Genomic DNA, 22,932 nt, shown 5'->3' with positions numbered 1-22,932 from the left:
AATAAAATTGTAAACAGTCTGCCAAATTTTGCTTCAGTCACTTGGAGCCTGATAGGTGAATTATTAAGTCAATTTTAATTCACTAGTTATTTTCATTGTCTTAACATCTCCCAAAGCCTTGCTCCTACACTTAGAGCTGGATCTGTTACTTCAAAGCAAAAGCAAATCAGTGTACAGAAGAACAAATGCAAATATATTTGGAAAGTGAGTCTCAGCCCAAACTCAGTAGGAGGTAGTAGGCTGATGACATTAGGAATATGCAGTGTAAATATGAATGTATGATAGCAATATAAAGTTATGTGGTGTAAGAATTCACAATTTCACTGCCTATATGCTTCATTAGGTAGGTAATGAATTTCACACATTTCAGGACTTAAACTACCCAACCTACCATTATGTTTTTGCATCAGTAAGTCTATGAAAGCATTAGTATATGAAAGCTGATGTACTTTAATCATGCTAATAGTATTCTTGATTATGTTCAGTGAAAGTAGAATACAATATCACTAATTTAATATCCCATTTTTAAATAGAGGCACTGACACTTCTTCTGAAATAAATATTTTGCAAGAAAGTTGATTATTGCAAAAACTATCATCCATGAACAAAAATTAGATACATAACCATAAATTATTTTCCTTTTAATATATTGAGTAACCAAAATCCTAGAAAAAAAACCCAAACAAACAGACATTTGGGCAAAGATAAATACTAAAATAGTTGCCTCTAATTATACCTTGTAATGAAAAAAAAATAGAGAAATTAATGTTTTTTTTCCCTATGAATTTTTTGCAAACTTTTCTATACATTTTAAACAGAAACAATTGAATTACCTACATATTCACTCATCTAGTTAATCAGATTAGTGTTAATGCTGTGGTTTTAGTTTGGGTACTTCCCATCAGTCTAAATATAATTTCTAAATCTAATGTAAGTCATCATAATTATATTATGAATATTTAAGAAACTATCTAAATTCAATAGTGCAGTAAATATTTTCTATGTGCAACAAAGAAAAGAGAATAAATCAAACATTTTGAAATATGATTAAATCATTCCAGCTAGAAAACCCTCTGTTTTTTTCAGTTTGTACAATGCTACACTGAACTTATATTTTTATATCATCCAAATGTGAGCGTTTCTCTAAAAAAGGATAATTTAGTTAACTTCTAAGGGCATGTCCAAATGCATCCTGCTTCTGGGGTCATGGAAGAATCACTCCTGACTCTGCATTCTGCCAGAATAGTGGGATTTTGATTTTGCCAATCCATTTCTTCATGATGTTCTGTTCTTCAGGGTATGGTGACAACAGAAAGATATCAAAAGATCATTCTCTAATCTGTGTATATGCAGATACATGTTTGTTTCTGTAGGTTTCTAGCAAAACTACACTTAGATTTGTTACCTATTTTACACTAAATCCTAAAGAACACTACATATATTTAGGGTAAGTGTTTATTTCTCACATCAGAATTTTGCAGATTGTATAACATTTTGAAATGTGAACCAAATGGCCTCCTACATTGTGCATACCATGATCTGTTTCTTTTCTCATTCAGTGAAAAAGTTATCATGAAAACTTCATTTGAGAGGTGATAAATGTTATATACATGAATACTTCTGTAAAAAGTTGAGAAACTGATGAATGTTTTCTGAGGACTCTGTTTTCCAAATAATAAACTCTTGCATGCCCTTCTCAGTGCTCAGTCATGTAAGAAACTAATTTCTTTAGAAGTGCTACCAGCTTAGTGTGGTCTCTAACTCCCACTCTATAGCAATGTATAAAGCAAGTTTAACAGTGTTGAAGAATTATTCACTTGGTGCTTAGCAGAAACCACTTGACAGTTTTCAGTTCAATCTTTTTGATCTGACACTTCCAAAGGAACAGAGTGACCTTCATTAGTTTGAACATATGGAAGTGGTTTTTAGATAAAAGAAAATAAGCTCTGCCCTCGTGAAACAAAACAAAATTAAACAGACTTGCAATGGTTGGAAATAATTACCCCCCAAAAGTATCAAACTACAAAATAAGATTATGACTCTGAGTGTTTAAATAAAAACCCCAACCACATCTGAATCTGTTGAAATCTCTTATTGCCTGTCCTTCTTAAGCTCTGAGACATCAGGGAAAGTAATGTTCTTCCCCTCTGGACTTTCATGCCTTGGTGTATCAGGTGCATTTCATTGTTCTTCATGACCCCCAAAAGACAGCTAAAGGCTCTGACTGCTTCTTCTTCCTGGTTTCCTTTGCAGTACCTTTCATTTCTTTATAGATATTATAATATTGCATGATAATGGAGATGACTGTAGTTTGTTCCTTTTCCCCAGATATTATTTATTTATTTGTTTAAATACAGCTTAGTTTGAGTACATGCAGTTTTGCCTAATTTTCTGCAAGAAATAGCTTTTAAAAAAATCTGTCATTATATGTTATGATACTTTATGATAAGGACTAATATTTCTATAAATACTTTAATATATTAATGGTGCATAAAAGCTACATCTGACATCTTACTGGCATAAATGACAGACTTCACATTAGGGTAGATATTCTATGTTGCCACCCCAGTATTAATTTGGAGTTTATTGGCTAAATCATCACTTTATTGACCACTGATGCATAAAATGTCTTAGATGACACATCATTAGCATTTTTCTATATGTACATTAAAGTTTTGCTATAAGTTTCTAAGGTGGTTGTTTGAGAAGGGTGACTTTTATAAGCCATTGGAAAAGGTCAAGAGAAATGCTTCTCTAAAAGGAGAGATGAAGGACAGCTGAAGCATAAATCCCCACCTGAGCAGGCTGGCTCCAGCTGTTCTCTGCTGCGTGCCGTGTCCTGTCCAGATCCATAATGATACAGGCAGCAACTCAGGGGATAACTGTTCCTGTGACTCCTTAAGTATTTCAGCAATTAAAAAGAAATGTTTTAAGCTTATCCTCACTTGACTCTGCATCTACCATCCAAAAGATCTCCCTAGGCCAGTCTCTCACAGATTCAGATTGTTCATAAGAAAAGAGACTGCATCCTTTCGTCAAGGGATGTTGTATGATAGGTTTTATCAAAGTGATTTCTCTCTGAAAAATAAGACTCAAGTCAGACACCTCCTGTTCTGAAAGGCAGCAAAAGAGAATTCAGAGTGGTTGCAAAAAGAATTAATTCACAAATGGGGAATTTTAAATAAATCCTTTCCTCGTTAAAAAAAAACCAAAAAAGTGTTTCACTTATTTTCTTAGAACAATACAATAGTACAAAACAAGGAAACCACAAGATAAGACAAAGTTTAAGTGATATTTTAGCTGTGATTCCACTTATGTTGTTTACAGCAAACTGAGCCAAAATTGAAAAAATAAGAAAGTCTTACATTTAGTGCATGTTTGCTGTTCTTTGAGAATAAAGTATCTTTTTTCCGTCACAATTTGTTTATCCCTATTGTGTGGAAGATTATACTGATTAGTGGGAGAAAGAGAAAAGTGTAGAACAGGTGCAGTAGAATATTTCTGTTTAGATCCATATTTTCTAGTTTCTCATGTCTCTCATAAAACCTGCTCACTTAAAATTCTGAGGAACAGAAAAGACTGGAGTGTTGCACAGCTGCAAAAGTTTAACTAAACTAAATTTAATATAGATAAATGCATAGATTCATAAAAAGCAAATGAAGTAAAATGAAATACATAACAATTAACTATCCAGAACATTCAAAAGAAAGTATAATATTGGGCTCAATTCAAACAAAAATTAATCCAAAATGAAAATCAGTGCATCAGCAGATTTGGTAGCATGGATTAATACTGTCTATATCTCTGCTGTTCTCCAGTAACAATCTGCAGCAGGTCCAATTGTAATAGTCCCTTTAGTCTTCAATCTGTGAAAATACAGTGAAAAAAGTGCTTTCACTGGAAAATGTCAATATATTGACAATAATGTTTTTGAGAAAATGTCTCCTACTGTGCAGAATTAGTGTCGTTTGTGTAATTTGTTGGACAAGGAAAGCAGAAGATTTCTACCCCACAAATTCTGTTCCTATTCACAAACTTATTCACTTTTTTGGAGGGTGTACTAGATTCAATAGACTTACAAACTGGCATGGAATGAATGTTTTTTTCATCTTTACATAGGCTGAATAATGTCTAATAATATGAACATTATTTCTCTTGTGACTGATAGCTGCTTCTCAGACTTCTTTTCTGTTTTTTCCTGCATAATTATATTATTAACAGCAGAGAGTAAATTCTCTTAATGAGGCTATATTTGTCAATAAGATAAATTTATAAGATAGCATATACATTTACCAAAGAAAAAGAAATTAATTTTTGTTTGTTTCTCTATAATGAGTAATGTAGGAAAAAAAATATAATTTTTTTGTTAATAGATAAAACTGAATCCTAAGGACACAGTCTCCTTCACTCTCCTTCACCATGCGTGTTCTTTCCTCAATATATGAAATTAATGGTAACCAGACTGAAGAATACCTGTCTTGTTTCTGATTATTTTAGATGCTGCTTTCTTGTTGCTTATAATAACTTCAGTTCAGCAGAATTTCTTTTGTCCATTTTAGTATATAATCACTATTGATCAGCAAGGAAATAGTAGAGAAAAAAAAAAATGAAATAGCAACATTGATATTACATACTGGCAAAGTCTCACCATGCCCTAAGTTACTCATTTGAGAGAGTTCAGTGTTGAACTGGGAGTGGCTGGAGCTGTGCTGGGACACTTTCCAGTAAACAAGTACAAAAGTTGTGTAGGTGAAGTACAATGAGGACTTCTGCTGGAGCATTGTGACTGGGAAATTGGTGGGGATTGGTTTTCACTTCAGGAAATAACCTGTTATATATACTTCTTCTGACAGTCTCTTTGGATTTGTCAAATATTTTTGTGGTTTTATATTCATGTAAAACTAGTTACAAGTAATGCATGAGGGCACATGCATTAATAAAATATTTCTTTTAAGGCTGTAAAGCAAATTCTGTCCTGATTTTTCCAGACTGACTCTTTGCAGTCAGTAAAGCCTTCTTGAAATAATTGTTAATACAGATTCTTACAATAAAGATATTGTGCTGTTGTCAAATTTAGGGCAGGGAAGGAAGAAAATGGGATACAAGGACATGCCACGCTAAGAAATAAGACACTTTGAAATGTAGAAGGCACAAGACTTAGCAGTAATGAGCAATGTAAACTTAAGTGTTTCCAAAACTACCAACTATGGGGAGAAAATACTTTTGTCATTGTTACTAATTTTTTTAAATTCCTGTTCTTCAGTTATATTAATATTATACATGGAGCCATGTTTGTTGTATCTGTCTAGGTGTTTCCAATGTGTAATTGCCACAGTAGGTAAAGCAATGATATGTAAAACATACAGAGTAGTGTCTTGTTTCAATAATATGCTGTTACAATGGAGAATGTGGTAAGGACAGTTACATTATTTTTTCTGGGAATACTTACTTTTTTTACTTATATTAGATGTTCTTACTTAACCTTCAGGCTCTTTTTTTTTTATCCTTTATCCTTCATTAGCTTCTGGTTCACTTCTGTTTTATATATTTTTTTTAAATTTATTGAATATTATTTATTGAGGGCTATAAATTCAAGGTAGGAAATAGTGATAACACTTTTTTCTTTAGTTCTCCAAAACTTATGTAAATTCATTTTCCTGGAACAATTACTTCACATGCCGTTGCTTCTTCTATTTTTCTGGGTTTGGAACCTAACTTCTTATTTCTAGGCCTGTCTTCCTCGTTCCAGGAAAGGATGATAAAAATTTGAAAGAAATTGCCTTTCCCTATGCTGAACCTATTAACCCCAGCCAGCAGCCAAGCCCCAGGCAGCCACTCACTCACTCCCCCAGCAGCAGAATCATAGAGAGAATCAGAAGGGTCAAAGCTGGAAAACTTTGAGATAAAGGCAGCTTAATAGGGAAAGCAAAAACTACACACACAAGCAAAGAATAACAAGGAATTCATTCACTGCTCCCCATGGCTGGGCAGGTGTTCAGCCATCCCAGGAGAGCAGGGCTCCATCACACAGCATGGTGACTTGGGAAGACAAACTCCATCACTTCAAGCATCCTCTCCTTGATCTTCCTTCCCCCTGCTTTATACATTGAGCATTATTTCACAGTCTGGAATGTCCCTGTGGTCAGTTTGGGTCCCCTGTTCCAGCTGTGTCTCCTCCCAGGCATTCCCAGCCCTCTCACCAGTGTGGCAGCAGGAAAAGAAGAAAAGGCCTTGGCTCTGTGTAAACCCTGCCCAGCAATAGCAGAAATATCTCAGTATTTTCAACTCTGTTCAGCATAAATCCAGTACACAGCCCCATATTAGCCACTGGAATGAAATGTAACTATCCCAGCTGAACCCAAGCCAGTCCTATACATACACATGGTGACCTTAAGGATTTTATAAAGTCCTGACAGCAGAAATAGCCCTACCAAAGGCTATGGTCAGAGTGTCAGCCTGAAAGAACTTTGCACTAAGATTCCTCACTGCTATCTCAGAAGACACTCTTAAATATATTGATAAACCTATTCCCAGTAGTACCAGTCAGAAAAAGTTTTTATATGTTCCAGTACCCTTGCACAAACCACCTATGATGTTGACAATTGAAAAATTTTCTACTACTGTCCATCATGATTTAATAACAATTCTCTGACCCTTCTCATCTTCAAGTGAAGCAGTTCATGGGTTCCTGGGGTCAGTTTTAACACAACATGCACTCAAATTACATTTTCTGAACTTTTTTGTCTGACATAGATTCTTAAGTGGCATACACCTTTCATTCTGTGGGAAACATCCTACTAAAGAGTGAACATGAACAAAATACATCCTTAAGAGACACTGATTTACACTGTGGTTTTCATTCTGGAAGTGAACCATTTAAAGTTCTAAAACCTTGGGAATTTTGTAATTCAAAAGTTGATGAAATGGGAGCATAATTTAGAAATTGCAAATGTATAGTAATAAAGGGATTTTTATGTTGCATTAAATTAAATGATATTGTCATCATTATAAAGGCCTTTCTAATAAATTATTTATACATATTTTATCTTAAATAGTGTTTCACATTTTGCTATACTCTATCTTAGAAAAGCCAGTTTAATTACATAGATATAATGGCGTTTTTAACCACAAGTGAAGTACTTTGTTAATTAGTTTTGGTCACTCACTAGTGCAAGAAAACAGCATTTATTTTTTGAGATTTTTTTTTTTTTGTTCTGTTTAGATTATCTACTAGCTTCCTGAACTCTTCAATTCCAGTCTGTAATAAATCAAAAGTAGATAGATAGATAGATAGATAGATAGATATAGATATAGATATAGATATAGATATAGATATAGATATAGATATAGATATAGATATAGATATAGATATAGATATAGATATAGATATAGATATAGATATAGATGTAGAGATATATAATTTTATTAAGGGAGCTAGGCCAAGTCTTTTCACAGGGAAATGGGAAATGTTTTTCATGGATTTGGAGTTTGTGCATTCATAGTCTCTTGTGTAACTGGGCTTCTGAGATATCCTGAATGCAGTTTTCATTATGTAGCTTCATTTCCTCTTGGGTGGGAGAATTAGACATCATGGAATTCCAGGACTGTGTTATCTGATGAGAAACTCAGTCTTGCTGCAAAAAGCACAGTCCCTTGAGGAGGACTGCTAAATATCTTACTTACATAAAAACCTCATGAGGTACTATGGAGCCAATACATCTATAAATATTTTGATTTTTGGTGATAAGAAATATCAGCATTACTTATTAAAAGCAGTTCTTATAAAAAATTGATATAACTGTAGATCCAGCTTTCTTTTGCAGCAGAGGGTTTTCATTAATTTCTTAATCCTCCCATTCCCACAAAAAAACCCACCAAAAAACCCCCCCAAATTAGCCACACCAACAAAGACACTTTGAATAAAAAAAAGGAGGTGGGATTTTTGTAGTTTGTGTTTTCTTTATCATAGCTGACACAAACAAGCTGTTGTACTTCTGTCTGCAATGTACCAAAATCTCCTGTTTGCCAGGAATCAGAAGATATGAATGTCTCAGAGTCAAAGGGGGAATGAGTTCAAGTAATGATTTGCAAGAAATAGGTGGCAGCTGTTGCCAGTGACACTGTGGAAGGTGTTTAGGCAGTCTTTGCCCCTCAGCCTCCAGCACAACCCTTGAGCCATGTGCTGTAGCCATAGCAGGGAGATTTTGCTCAAGCAGTCACTTCTGTTATTCACCCTTCCTGAAGTCTACAGCCTCTTTATTGTTTCATTTGTACTCAAAAATCAGAAACCCTGTCCCAGAGAGGGCACAGAAATGAGTTGTTTTGTGACATTAGTATATAGCTTCCTAAAATGGGGGTTAGATTTACTGCAGATTAAATTTAAGCCTTTGCACCTTGGGGTGCCCCTTGCTGTGCTCTGATGGTGCTTTATGTGTTCCAGTTCTGTTTCTTCAGTTCCTTCTGCTTTTCCTTTGACTTAAACATACTGCTATGTGTTCTTGCTCAGTTTGCCTCCCAAGGCTTCAGCAGGGAATGCTGAAAGGTTTTTTTCTCTCTCTAAACCTCAGCAGAGTCCATGGAAAGATCTTTATACTTTCTTCTGGAAGAAGAAAAGGCACTGATAGGTAGTAGTCTCTTTTCCCTGTTGAAGCATTTCTTGTCCAGGTTTTTAGGCTGCACCACTCTGGAATCAGCCTTGAAGTGAGAGATGCAGCGTTGGAACTTCCAGTCGATGAATATTTCAACTTCTATCTGGTTACTCTAGGAATCTCAGTTCTCTTCCCTAGCAGGCCTGTCGATTTGCAATGTAGTGAAGAAGTCTTCAAGAAAATACTGAGAACATAGTTTTGTGCTGACTAATCTCTGGGAATTATACTTATATATATATATATATGTGTATATATATATATATATATGTGTATATATATGAGCAAATAATGAAATGCTTATTCCTTCGTGCACTGCACTGCACAGATTTAATTGTTTATGGTGTTTGGTTTTTTTTTGTTTATATTGTGTCAAGCTTCAGCTGCTTGGACAACTCTGTCTATTGGTGTTTTTATGCTACTGTGGACGAGCCTGGTGCTGGATGCTACCCAACACTTATTATCAGTGATTTTAGTAATTCTTAAGTTTCCAGAAATCATATTTCTTTTAAATAGTGGATAAAGCTCATTGTTATTTTATATTTAACATGAACATATGAGAAAGTTGTTTAGCCTTTACAGTTTGCTATTATTTGCCTTAACGAAATAAGAAAGTACAGCCTTTGATTATATCTTGGAATAAATCTTTGACTATTATTACTCTAGTCCCCAAAAGACTTGCTCTTCAGAAAAATCTTAAACCTTGTGTTGGTTTGTTGAGAATGAAGGATTATTGCAGACACTTTTTCTCACATGTGTTCCTATTTCATAAGGGTTTTTGAAGCATGAACCTGTCATTTCTTGCTGCATATGCATTGAAACACATGCTGTGTGTCATAATGCCATACTATGAGACCCAGAACAGTTTATCTGTTCCTTTTTGTTGAAATAAACTTTGATGCAATTGCAGTCTAAAATTACAGAAGTTTTCTGGTCAATTCCAGAAAGATCTTAATATCATTTTTCCTCTCTTTAAAAAACAGAATTAAAAATAATAAATAAATAAAAATAAAAAAAGCTTTAAAGTAATTCAGCTTTTGTTTTTCCCTTGTGTTTCACCAGTTGAAAAGATACAGAGCCAGTGGGATGAAGTGCATGGATACCTCCAAAGTCGAAGACAGCAGCTTCAAGAGATGTTGAAGGATTCAACACAGTGGCTGGAAGCTAAACGAGAAGCTGAGCAGGTTCTTGAACAAGCAAAAGCTAAGCTTGAGTCATGGAAAGAAATTTCCTACACTGTGGAAGCTTTGAAAAAGCAGAACACGGAACTTAAGGTCATTACTGAGTATTAGAATATTTCCATTTGAGTTAATGAAGTCGTTAAAGAAAATGTCCTCTAACTGTTGTCCTCTAACTGTGGACAGTGTACATCCCAAAAAATCTTCCACAGCAAATTAGGAAGAAATTAACCTGCAAAGTCTAAAATATGGGTCACATATTCTTTGAATATGAAATTGATCTTAACAGTCATGACAAATAGCTGGCTGATCTTGCAGGAGGAATACTACCCTTTTAACACAACAATTTCACATCTGTTCATCAACAGCCTCAGAGCACTGGTACTGCAGACTGGGAAATCCTGTAGTATTGGTATGGCTGTCTATGGCTATCTGCACTGCTAATGAAGCTGCTTAGGTTTTCTGGAAGTAGTAGAGAAAACAGGAAAAAAAACAACTTTAGCAAACTAAAGGATATACTTTCAAAATCAAGTATTTTAGATTTGCCACAAGATAATCTCACCAGCTTCAACCTTGACAGGGTTATTAAGTTTTTCACTTTATTAAGTGAAAAAAAAAAGACCAAAAAAAAGCAAAACCCCAAACAATCTGAAATGGCTGCCCTTGTGATTTTAACATGCATGTTGCCACCTTATGGTGCTTAAATGTGTTAATTTATATAGCTGAGCTGTACCTCAGGTAGCAAATATTCTCTGTTGCATCAGTTTTTAAGTTTGTTGTAATGGAAACAGCCATAATTTAGTGATATTCTTAATGAATAAATTTTGTGAATGGCTGTTTAATATTAATAATGTCTCAATTTCTAGTTGAGGAAAACCAAGATTGAAAACAGCCAGTTGATCAGGTGACTCCTGCCTCTATGGGAAAAGATTTACACAAGTATTTTGGATATATTCCCTCCTCCTTCCCACCAGATTGTTTTAGATTTTTTTTAAAACTCCTACCACTCAATTTTTGGTTGAAGTTTGTGTACTTACAGCAGTCCCATTTACACAGCTGTATGGTAATGAACTGTGGAGTAAGGTCCTCATCAATTGGTTTTGCTGCCAGAAAAAATATGTACAACTTCATGATTGGCTCAGCTATCTCCATCATCAGTTAGTTATTGCATTTAGAAGAAATGCAAAATCTGTTGGGATTTTTGCTTGCTTCTTTTTTTCTTTTACTTGCCTGTAAGAAGCATAAAAATGTTCATCAGCCCATTGTTTTAGGGCTGAGCTGAGGTTAAGTTTTCTCACTTAAGACAGTAAAAAAAAGGGTCATTGCTTGGGAAGGGTAAATTATGGTAAACAAGGGCAATCACTCACTAATGTATTGCAAAGAGTTATAGATCATGTGTAGTACTGTCATTCAGCATAGAGGACTCCCATTTGTCACTGTCTTCCTGCAGAGATACAGTCCTGGCTTCTGTCCAGTGTTTGTTTAAAAAAAAGGAAAAGCTTCAACATAGTCAATGTCTCAGCTCTGCAAAGACTCAATTAACAAAAAACAGTTCTGTGGAAACACTGTCTTATGTCATAGTATTGAAGTGTCTTATGTTTCGAAAACAAATTACTTAACTAGAAAAATAATTGAAAATATTGCTTTAGAAATGGATTTTTTGTTCACTCTTTTTACAAGAATATATTAAGTTGAGATGAGGTCTATCTAAGAGTGCATGCTTTATGAAAAAAATATGGGGTTATAAGGATCACCATTAACCACAGAGAGCAATAAGTACATGCCATTCTTCTCCTCCACCCCCAGAGTTCTAGAGAAAGAATAATAGTGTACTTATTCACAGAATGAATCTCTACCTATCAACAGAGTTTGGGAGTGGAGACCTGCAAATTCTTTTGCATCCTACTTTAGAAGCACTTGGGCTTTCTGTATCCTCAGCCATTCCCACCAGTCTGGGTCCAATGAGATGGATGTGTTGTGTCAAGCTACAGATATCAGCCTATAATTTTAATTTCAGTGTCTTAACTAGTCCATCTTAATTTGTGCCCTCCTGATGATATGAACATCAAAAAACTCTACTCTTCCAGGTTGTTAACTTTCTGGTTTTTTGGTTTTTCCTAGCCTTTCTTCTTCAAGTCTAGAAGAAATTCATCTCTGTCTTAGAGAATGGGGAGTAGAAGGAGTGGGGGAATTTATTTTCTTTTTTTTTCCTTCTTTTTTTGTGTTTCTTCTGCACCAGCCTTCTTAGAGGAATTGTCTTTGTGTGCCAGTAATTCCTATAGTGTCAAAACCTTCATCAAAGTTTCTCAGATGTGACAGCATCAGCTGCTATGTTTATGCTTGAAATAAGAGGTCATGAAGTCTAAGGAAAATGGATTTTTTTTTCTTTTGGGTTAGCAGCTTTATGTTTCTGCTGTACAGTATTATCTAAACTGAAGGACCTAGAAATACATCAAGTTCTCAAAATAAATGTTTCCCAGCCTTCTGTGCCAAACACACGTATTTTGGTGTTTTTCCCTGAAGAGGCAGAGTAAGTAGGCTGTCTCTTTGCTTGCTGTTACACTGATGAAGAGGAAGCTATAATGTCTATTCATTTGCTTTGAGGGAAAGAGAGAGATCAGTGCAAGACTTAATAAATTCTTCTGACTTACTAATTTTGCCAGCTTTGTATCTCAACACAGCTTGGTGTGAGAAAGTGGTCACCAAATATTCTGATGTGCTTGTTAAACACTGAAGGTCTGCCTAAAGACAGCTAAATTAATGCTTAAGTTCCTCATGCTCTAGGGGAACTTTTAATCAGTGCTTGTGTTAAAGCATTTCTGTTAGGGCATCCTAATACATGGCTACATGATAAACTCAGTAATACCAGCCTCTTGATCATAATTTTTTTGCAATGACAGCATAAAACAAAAATATACAACTAGTTTTTATTTGGCCATTAATGTTTTTTAAATAATTTTAATTTTTTTGTGACGTTTAAAAGATAAAAGTAAGCAGGTACTATAGCTAATAATTAAAATATTATTAATTTGAATCAGAAAATAATTTGAAATAATTTGCTGAGAATTACAGCATTTTTTCATTCTGGTTTTGTGGGGGATTTTTTAAATTTGGTATTAGAGTACTAAACTGGTATTAGGTGTGGGGAACCAGAATCTGACAATCTGGCCAATGAGAGTCTTTACCTGTTAAGCCCTGTTGTTATTGTTCATTAAGTGATGACTGCAGATGGTTAACTCAGCAGGCTGAAGGTTATAGGTGTATAAATAGTACACAATCACACCTCAACTCCCTGCATCACCACGTCACCAGGACATAAGCTAGTGTAAAACTGGACTTTTCTTACTAGGAACTTCTGTTCAAAAAGAGAAAAAAAAAATTTAAAAAAACACCCCAACCCCAAATAAAACAAAACAGCAAGGATTGCCTGTTTACACATTGGCTGCTTGCTTTGGTAGCAGTTAGTGAGACATCTTTTCTCCCTCTGTCCAGCTTCATCTGGGATAGCCAAAGTGAAGAGGAGGAAGGATGGTGACAATATTTCATTCATTTCCTTCACTGACCACTCATTTCTTCATCTAAGCAGGAAATCCAACAGCAGCCTGATTTCATACCCTGCCCTGCTGGGAATCAAAAGGCCAGGCAGCCTTCAACTGGCTGGGAGTGAACTTTGTGTCCTGGATTTGTGGATAAGGCTGAGGCTGCCTTTGCTTGCCTTTGTCAGTTTCTTGCAGGGCAGGAACTCACCAGGGAATCTTTTGCCATTCCCTGTGTACCAAGATGAAGAACAAAATCAGCATTTTGTGAGTTTTTATTATTCCAGGCTGACGGTGTACTGCTTTGATTTCAGTAAAAGGATTAGCAATTAATTTCATGTTATTGACTATGTTGCAAACAGTGAATTAGAATTCCTTGATTAAAAAAATTAATTCTTTAAGTATAAAAATAAAACACGATATACAGAAAAAGGACAGAAAGACAGCCTTGTTTTCCAGATTTGTGATACATGCACAGAACTAGATGATATTGTAACATACATGTTGCTATATTTGAACTACCATGCATCATTGATTTTGCTCCACTGGGCAATCCTGGGATAGAATAAAGTGCAGCTCTGATTTCATTACTTGTTTTTAATCAAGGGCTCTTAATTGCATGGGCTTTTTTCCTAATAGCATCAACTAGTGTCTTCTAATTAAAAATTATAAATAAACTTATACCTAAGTAACATGATAAATGCAGAGCCTTAATTCTTTAAGCCTTTTAATAAACTCAGCAAATTCCAGTGATAACAAAGGCAAAACAAATAGAATGCTTTAAAAATAATGTCAGAAAGAAAGTAAGGTAATGTAAAATTTTCCTTTAAAGAAGAAAAAAACAAATGTCATCTTAAGCTAAAAGGTAAATGAGACCTAAATAAATAAAAGGGAAAAGAGGAAAAAAAAGAATGCTATGAATGTAATTCTGAAGTATATATTGTAGTCATGTAGGAGGAGAGGTATGGGTCTCTGGTGGGATAGACAGGTAAAACTTGTATCCCAAGAGTTTGTTCTCAGTGTTTGCACACAGAGCAGAGTTGAAGCATGCACTCCTCAAAGCTGTTGAAAAATTACATATCAATTTCCAGTAAAACATAAAATACAAATAATTTCCATCACCAAAGCTCTCTATATTTATAATTTCTTTCCTGAGTGGCAACCTAGTGTTGTAGTGTCAGGAAGTTAATGGATTAATGTTGAAGTTAATGGTGAGAACAACACTTTTGAAAATAACTTTGTAATGGATCTTCCCATTTATTTTATTATAAAACAGAGTTTCAAATCTTTCAGAAGGTCAATTTTATTCACATGGGTCTGGGCAAAAAGATCTTATTTTCAAAGTAAAGTTTACAGACCATTAATTTACAATGCAGGCAAAATATTATGGTAACTTTTCTATATAAAGCAGTGAAGAATCAGTCTGCTGTCATTCTTTGGCTGAGAATGAAAATTACCTGCATGCCTGTGTAATTTTAAATTAAGAGAAAGGTAGAGTAAAATATAGATAGACCTAAATGTAGAAGAGATACTTGCTATATGAGATCTGCAAAACTGAAATTATAATTACTGTAGAATTTATTTACTATTTAGTATTTTGTATATATATAATTATATTTATGTAAATATTAAAAGTTATATATTTATTGTATATCATTCTGGCAGGAAAGGAGTTCACTTGGCGGACTGTTTCCTAAACAACCACCTGTTTCTATCTTCCTCAAAGAAATAGTGGTGTTTGCCACAAAATTATCACCCCTCCTGTCTAGATCTCCTTACTTAGCAATGAGAAATTTATTTTAAAAATTGTTTAGAGGGCTTCATCTTAGGTGAGCTTAACCATAACATGTTCAGATGGTTTTAAGGATTAGGGGTTTGGCTGGCACTAACAGGATCCCTTGATCAAAACATAAACAAGGAGCTGCCTTAGTACATGGGGCTCTCTGGTGCACAGCAATGGAGAGATCTGCCCTCCCATGAAGAACAGCACAGGAAATGGGGGAAGTACCTGTTTGCAGTTTGAAATTATGGAGAGAACCTGGAGGTGCTGAAGCAGCTGTTTAACAGATAAGAGTAGGGGGGAAAAACTCCATTTGGACTCTATTCAAAGAGCAAGTGCATTTTAGTCCCAGTCTTAATCAAAATCTGTTTACAGACCTTCTGAGATTAAAACATAAACACATTAATTCTTTAACATTTATTTATTTTTACTTAGTATTTAGACTCTTTCACTAGGGATTATGTGTTAGTTCAGCTCTATGTGAACAATTCCTTATCTGAGTCAAAAGAAGATTTCAAAAGGAATACTGCTTTGGGACAATGAAGAGAAAAAAGCTATTTTTTTTTCTTCACGGGCATTTCCCAATTTGTGTATTACAGCACAACAATAAAGACAGTCAAGTCTCGCTGTTTGTTGTAAATAGCTTCAAATGTTTATATGCAATTTGCTATTTCTATTTACAAACTGTTTTTCAACTTGTATTGTCCATTCTATTGGCTGGTTGGAGCCTGTTTATTACAAAAGTACAAGTAGGCAATCAATTAACTTTGCTCTTTCATTTTTTTGCTACACATTATGGATTAAATATGCAGCTCTAGTCCATTTATATGGAAATTTGCTCTGAGAGAAAGACTAGCAGGAAAGATGCATGGGAGCTGGCTGCTGGCTGAGTGGCTGCTCTGGGTTTCCTGGCTCACTTCTGCAGTGAGGCAGCTGGCCTAGGTGGACAGGAGAGAAGAAAGAAAGGAGAAAGTAGAGAGGAAAGGGGGAAACAAGAATGACTGAAATTTAAAAAGCTTTTTAGTATTTAGCATAAATTAGCATTATGAAGATTTGGATAGGTTTATTTTATAGTAGTATTTTGCTGTATTGCAGATTTAGTGCTGTTCCAGTAGGTGGCACTAATTACATAAACAATTTGTTAAAATGAACTCAATTTTTTTAAAAAACAATCAGAAAGGAGAGGTATTAATTGTCCAAATCAGTATTATTTCACAGTATATAAAACAAAATTAGTCAGAATATATGATTTCACTATATTTTTATCTCAGTATTCAATGTCACAAATAACTGTAGTTTCCATAATGCATTATAATGCATCCATCTCCTTTTGTCTCAGAAAAGAATCATCAAGATTCTAATCAGTGTTTATCAATTTGAGCTGTCATGTCCTTTCCAGCATTTAGAAGTTGGTTGCTTGGTCCTCTCAGAATTCAGTAGTCCTGTGGACTTATGACTGAAATAATTTAAAACATATAGAAAGACTGATTCTCATTTCCAGTAAATCTGAGCAAGTATTTTTTTCTTTTTTTCCTTCTTTTTATACAGCTGATGTAAGTTATTCAGCTTCTTTTTCTAATAATCGTACAATGTATGTGATCATTTTATGTTGCTCTGAGATTTATTCTTCCTTTCTCTTTTTACTTCAGCAATTTTCAAAAGAAATACGACAATGGCAAATAAATGTAGATGTGGCAAATGACATGGCTCTGAAACTGCTGCGTGATTATTCAGCAGATGACACCAGAAATGTGCAACTGATGACAGATAGCATTAATGCATCGTGGGCTGCCATTAATAAAAGGTAGGATATAAATTCTGCTGTTAGATTTGTTGTTACTCTCCATTAACATTCATTGTCCAGCTGCAGTTGGAGATTATAGAAGATGTAACTTTTGCAAATGACGTGACTGTGGTGATCACGACTCTTCTGTAGAATTTTTTGGAAATGTTTCTTTAGAAAAGCATTTAATTATCATAAATAAAATTTAACTTCCTGCCAATTTTCCTCTGCTATAAACAGTTGCCAACTAACTTAAGCTGATAGGTTATAGTTCAAGCATTTAGAATTGTTTCATATAGCTGTACTATCTCCTCATCACAGTCACAATAGTGATTCTGACTCATAAACCAAATCTGAAAATGACAGACATATCCTATTGAAGCAGGTTCAAAGTAGAAATGTTATCCTGTATCTTTGAAGCAAATCTTTAATGAAGAAAGTTTTTATTAAATCCTTGACCACATTCTTGATTACATTTCACAGTTTTTCAGTGTTTGGTTTAGATACCAATTCCTTATTAAAAGCAATTTTTGGAAGCTTGCCAACAAATTGTGACTCATCCAATATGCAATCTATAAGATTATAACATATTGCATTAAAAATAATTTTCTTTATAGTAGTAAAAGAGTTTTAGACCATTGCACATAAGATTAGATATGTAAAAATTAAACAAAAGTTGTTTCAATTAATATCTTGCATTAAGCTTTGTAGTCTATAACTGAAACTATAAATTAATTAAATCTTAATATATTTTAATTAAAGTCTATGAAGGAGGCCAGAGAAGTCAGTTTAGTTAAACATGCAGTAAATTCAGTAGATCTTCTTCCATAATGGCAGTTACTTAAATTACTGATGAGTACAGAAGTTTAATGTCACTTTTTGTATGGTTTGATGTTCATATGAATGAGTCACTTTAGCAGCATTTTTCTGCAGCAAACTTACAACTGTCTTAAGACCCTGTTCAAATGAGAGAAGGGATACTCTTGATATCCACTAAAAGAAAGGCACACAATAATTTGAAAGCTTTTTCTTTTTAACTAAGCTGAGTATAAACATTCCATTTATACCTGCTTGCATTTCTCCTGTTATAGTAATAACCATTTTAGCTTTATTAGAAGTAGCTGTATATTTTCAAAATAATGTTTTGCTTACTGTGGCCTGAGAAGGAGTTTGAGGGGGTCATCTATTGCTGGATGAGAAAGGCTGGGAGTCTAGTGCTCAAAACCATTTCCCATGACTAGAAACAATCAGCAACTTAAAATGGTTTTGGTGAGAACCAAAGCAAAGTGTTTTTGTCTGTACTTAGAATTACAAGCCCTGCTGGGTGAGAAGTCCAGGCTATGTGTGTAGCTGCTGTGGCTGCTCTGTATTAATTGCATCTAGGGAAGCATTTTTAAATCTGTAAATGCCTCAGGCATAAACCCAGATGTGTCTAATGTTGCCTAAAGGTGAGAGTTGCCAATCTTGCATGGACTCTGCCAAATACTAGGCTGAGAGAGTACAAATTCTTCAAAACACATTTATTGCAAGCTTCTATAAAATGCGCAGATGTGTTAGTTGAATTACTATACTAAATATTTTATGTCTAAGCAGAGACCTGCTTAGGTGACTGAGTTGACATTTTCCTTTAAGAAGTACAAAAGGATAGGAATAAATGTGAACTGTGAAATGAGTATCCTAGTTTTTGATTGTATGATGTTGTTACAATTATAATATATTTTTAATTTAGTGTTTTGTATACAACTTTTGTAACACCTCATGATTTGGGAACTTGGAAAAGAAGCATGCTGCTTCTTTTCAAATGTGTAGTTGGTTGGCTTCTCTAAGGGCTGGATCACATTTTTGTCAGTCTTTTGTGAAACATTGATAAATATGGATACACTAAGGCATCAAGTCAGATAAAACTTTTACTTGGAGGATTTTCTGCACATGTAGATTTTTCTGGTTTCTTTGAAACACAAATCAGGCATTTTGCTCATGCAGCAGCTCCTGAGTGAGGTCTTGAAAAAATGTCCTAGATTTGTGCAGGGATTTCAAAACGTTTGGATGTGAGACTTAGAGACATGATTTAGAGGTGGGTTTGGAAGCAATGGATTAAGAGTTTGACTTGATGATCTCAGAGGTCTTTTCCAACCTAAATGATTCTGTGATTTCTTGGTTAAACAGCCCTGTGGGAAGAGATAATGAAGTCCATGGGCCTTTGGATGACTTAAATGCCAATTTGTTCTGTTTTTTGGGAGGTTTCACTTTGGATTTTTTGTCCTCTTTCTATGCTTCATTTCTTCATCTTTGAGATTATTGCATAGAGAAATAAAAAAAGGAGAGGATGCTATGGTTTTGGGGATCTTTGGAACTGCAGGAGGATATTTACTCAGTAGGAAGGAGATGTGAATTGTTTCATTACAGTCTTCAAGAAAGGCTAGTTTCCACTCAGATATGTGTGCAAAGATTTCAGATATATGCACGTGTGTTACTTTCATCTAGACAATGAGTAGTGCTCTGATGACTTGGTCACCTCACAGTGATAGTAGAAATAGATTCCAAATTATGTTCTTGACCATTTCTCCAGTATTTTAGGAGCAGCTTTATCACTTTTTATGCATATCTTAAGTTCCAAGAGGAAATATTCAGCTGAAGATTTTGCTTTCTCTATATATATATTGTTAAGTTAAATCGCCTAAATATTTTGTGAATATCTTCCTTTAAAATTAAAATTAAAAGTTGCTTACATTATTTTAAACTTTTTTCCCTTAAACTTGTCACTAATATCAGAATTGGATGTCAATGTGAAAAAAAGTGAAACCTACTTTTCCATGAACCAGTTTACTAAGACAACAGGCAGGCAAGCAGTTGTAAAATTCCACTTTGCCTGTTGGTAATAGTTGCCAAAGCAAGTACTTCAGTCATTAAGGCAACATCTGCTAGCTTGTGTTTTGTTTTGCTTAAGTAGATTTGCAGCTGATTGCTGTGTGTTTACCCTTTGCCTTACTGTTGTGTTTTATAGCACTGAGCTATAACCAGTCTCTCTATGTCCTTTAAGAGACAAGCTGGTGAATGCTTGATGGTTGTTCCCCTTTTTTTCACTTGACATTTCTATATTTTCACTTTTGTTGTTGATACTGCAGATTCACTAAAATCCACATAAACTGATCACTTGGGCAAAAGCCAGACTGACTTGTAAACAGATCTCTTCTTCTTTAGAGGCATTGACTTTCCAAGAAATAGCCATATTATTTAAGCTGAAGCAATTAAAGAGAAAGTGATCTCCATTGCTTGCATTAATAAAAATAAATCCAGCAGATGAACTCAATTCTTCTCAGGAGGGGAAAAAGGGTATTGATAGAAGCAACCATTAGAAATTTGCTATATAAAAAAAATATTTGCTATGGTAGTATTATCTTACTTGTTCCTTTTGTGGGCAGACACATTTTATGTGAATTATTATACAAAAACATCATCAGTTGCTTATATTTTCCTCTCCTGTGAATCTACTAAATGTGTTAAACATCATTAGCTAAAATATTAAGCTAAAAATGAACTTTGATCTTTCTTAAATGGAGTGTTTATTATGAAAATAATTGTAGAACATATTCTGAGAATTTTTTAGGATTCCAAAATACCACTGTGCAATAGACATTTTAAAATATTCACATCACCCACCAGTTCCTGTGGCCAAGCTCAATTGAGCTCATAAGTTGTTGGGAGCTTTCACTGCTCACGATGTGTTTTTGGCTCTTGAGACAATGTGGAGGACATACTACAATCTAAACATAAAAAGTAACTTTATTTTCCCCACTACAACGTTTTCAACAGTGAAAAATCAGTTCAAGGAGAGGCAAGGAGATGCAAGATGAGTTCCTAAACCTGTTTGAAAGACTTGAGATACCAACTCTCATGTTTAACTAAGAATGGTGTTCATTCTCTAATTCTTCCTGTTGTATAAACTTGATTTTGTGTGTCAGCTGCACAGAATAAAATGTAAATGGCCAACCAAACTAAGGATATAAATAGTACAAAAGTGTGATGCCGATCTCCTTCATATTAAATGCATAATAAAACAGTAATTCTAAGTGTGAAAAAGGTCTTAATCTAAATTTGGTCTTTAAGCAGCAAAATATTCCTAATCATCTGTTGCTTGTTACAAAGATACAAATATTAGAATGTAACCTTTATCTGTACATGAATTTTGTAAGTATAATTTTGATCCTTTTCCTTTCCATTCTCCTGCTATTTGAAGCTTGGTTTGCATTCCTAAATTCTGTATAGAACCATGAGAATGAGCAGCTCCAAAAATTCTCTGTGCAGGCACACTTTGTGGCCATGGGAATCTTGTTTACTTGAGAAGTCTGTTTACACATCTGTGCCTGCAGTTGTTGTCCTGGCTATAGAGCTGCATTCATGGGACTGTGAGCAAGAAATCCTTGAAAATGTGACTTTAGACAAAGAGGAAAATTTTCATTTTCCAGTGAAAACTTATTTTTTCCCCAAAAATGCTATTATAATTTTCATTTTTATCATTATGCTGTGATGATTTATTGATTAATTTTCAATATAATTTTGTCAGGCTGAAAGAAAGTAGACATGAAGAGAGATTGCTTCTTTACAATGAATATATCATGCTGAAGCTTTTTATTTACACCAATTTAGCAATGGGTTCTAAATTTATATAGTAAATTCTGGTGGAAAATACTGTAATTATAGGGAAATTTTTTTGGTTTGTGAGAGATGTTCATAATATATTTATCTTTGTTGCTTGCACTATTCAACAAAGAAATTCTCAGTCTAGATATTTGTCAGATGCTGCCTTTGAGAACTTCTCTTGGGATGAAATTTTTAAGGACTTAAATACTTTTACTTCACCAGTAAAAATGATCACACTAAACAAAGTGAACCTCTGCAATCTGAGGTAACACAGTTGAGATTATGTCAAGAACACAATTCTATATGTAAACATAAAATTTCATATGTCAACATGTTTATTCTGAAGAACTGATGTAAGACTGTTGAATATTATTTTGAACAAAACAGACAAAATTTTCAAAAAAGCATTTAATCTGAAATTATTCTGAAAAGTCTGAATTTTATATGGGGTCCTCATGCCTTTCTTAATAGGCAAGTGGGCATAAAAAGCCTTTCATTTTCATTAAACAAATTTCTCAGTAAAGTACTCCACACTTCTCAGAAGTTGCTCTCTAGCAGAGTGTTATGGGCTGATTTAATTATTTTTGCTTTCTTGGTTCTATTCTGTTACCTTTATTTGAAGTCCTCAGATGAATACTGTAAGAAGGGTGGGAATGGCAAGGTTTAGATTCTTTGAATTAAATTTATATTTTTTGACTTATGTTTTACTTACAGCATTTCTTAATATATCTATTTTTTAAAAACACAGCTCCAAAAAAATTGGTGCAGAGGGATTATTTAATGACAATAGATAAAAGAGAGGCAATGGGTTTGAAAGACATTCTACTAACTCCTACAATCTCAAGCAAATATTTAGGTACAGAAATATGATATCAGTCTTACTAGCAATGGCATCAGTCAACAATGCTTTGCTATTTTTTCTTCCTGATACCCCTCAGAATGATGACATTTCATCACATATAAGGAAAAAAATTGTTAAAAGAAGTAAATGAAGTTGCCAGATGAAGCTCATATGATCAGGAGATCTAGAAAGTCATTTTAGCTGCTTATATTCTAGTTTTATCTTAGCTTTCCACTGAGCTGACAGCACTTTTTTGTGCAGCACTGACATCAGATCCAAGATGAGAATTCAATTGGTGGTAGTGAATGTTTTTGGTTTAGTATTTGAGAGTAGAGTCTTGGATATGCTTTCAAAATGCTGGTAGGATGCACTGAAAAGGTAGTGCTACCCAGAATGCTGTGTGATCCATCATTTTCACATTTGTGAACATATTCCTGTGATTTTTGAGAAACTTGTTTACAATTATAAAAAGGAAAGAGTTCTTGTGTTATTTCATGAGAGAATACCATCAGTAATACAGTATCTGAC

General features: G+C 34.4%; 1 protein-coding gene across 12 annotated transcripts in view; it reads left to right on the top strand.

The window, feature by feature from the left end:
* The window catches only part of DMD (dystrophin), a gene marked incomplete at its 3' end in the record, with an annotated part of 1,131,161 nt that overhangs the window by 858,362 nt on the left and 249,867 nt on the right, over positions 1–22,932 (top strand). For all 12 annotated transcript variants that reach the window (XM_079310888.1, XM_079310881.1, XM_079310887.1 and 9 more), the window contains 2 exons: positions 9,708–9,919; positions 16,789–16,943. In XM_079310888.1, the coding sequence (XP_079167014.1) occupies positions 9,708–9,919; positions 16,789–16,943 (367 nt within the window). The remainder of the gene's footprint in view (positions 1–9,707; positions 9,920–16,788; positions 16,944–22,932) is intronic.

Source organism: Erithacus rubecula (assembly GCF_903797595.1).
Source record: "Erithacus rubecula genome assembly, chromosome: 1".
Classification (NCBI taxonomy): domain Eukaryota; kingdom Metazoa; phylum Chordata; class Aves; order Passeriformes; family Muscicapidae; genus Erithacus; species Erithacus rubecula.
This window is presented reverse-complemented; position numbering and strand designations above follow the sequence as displayed.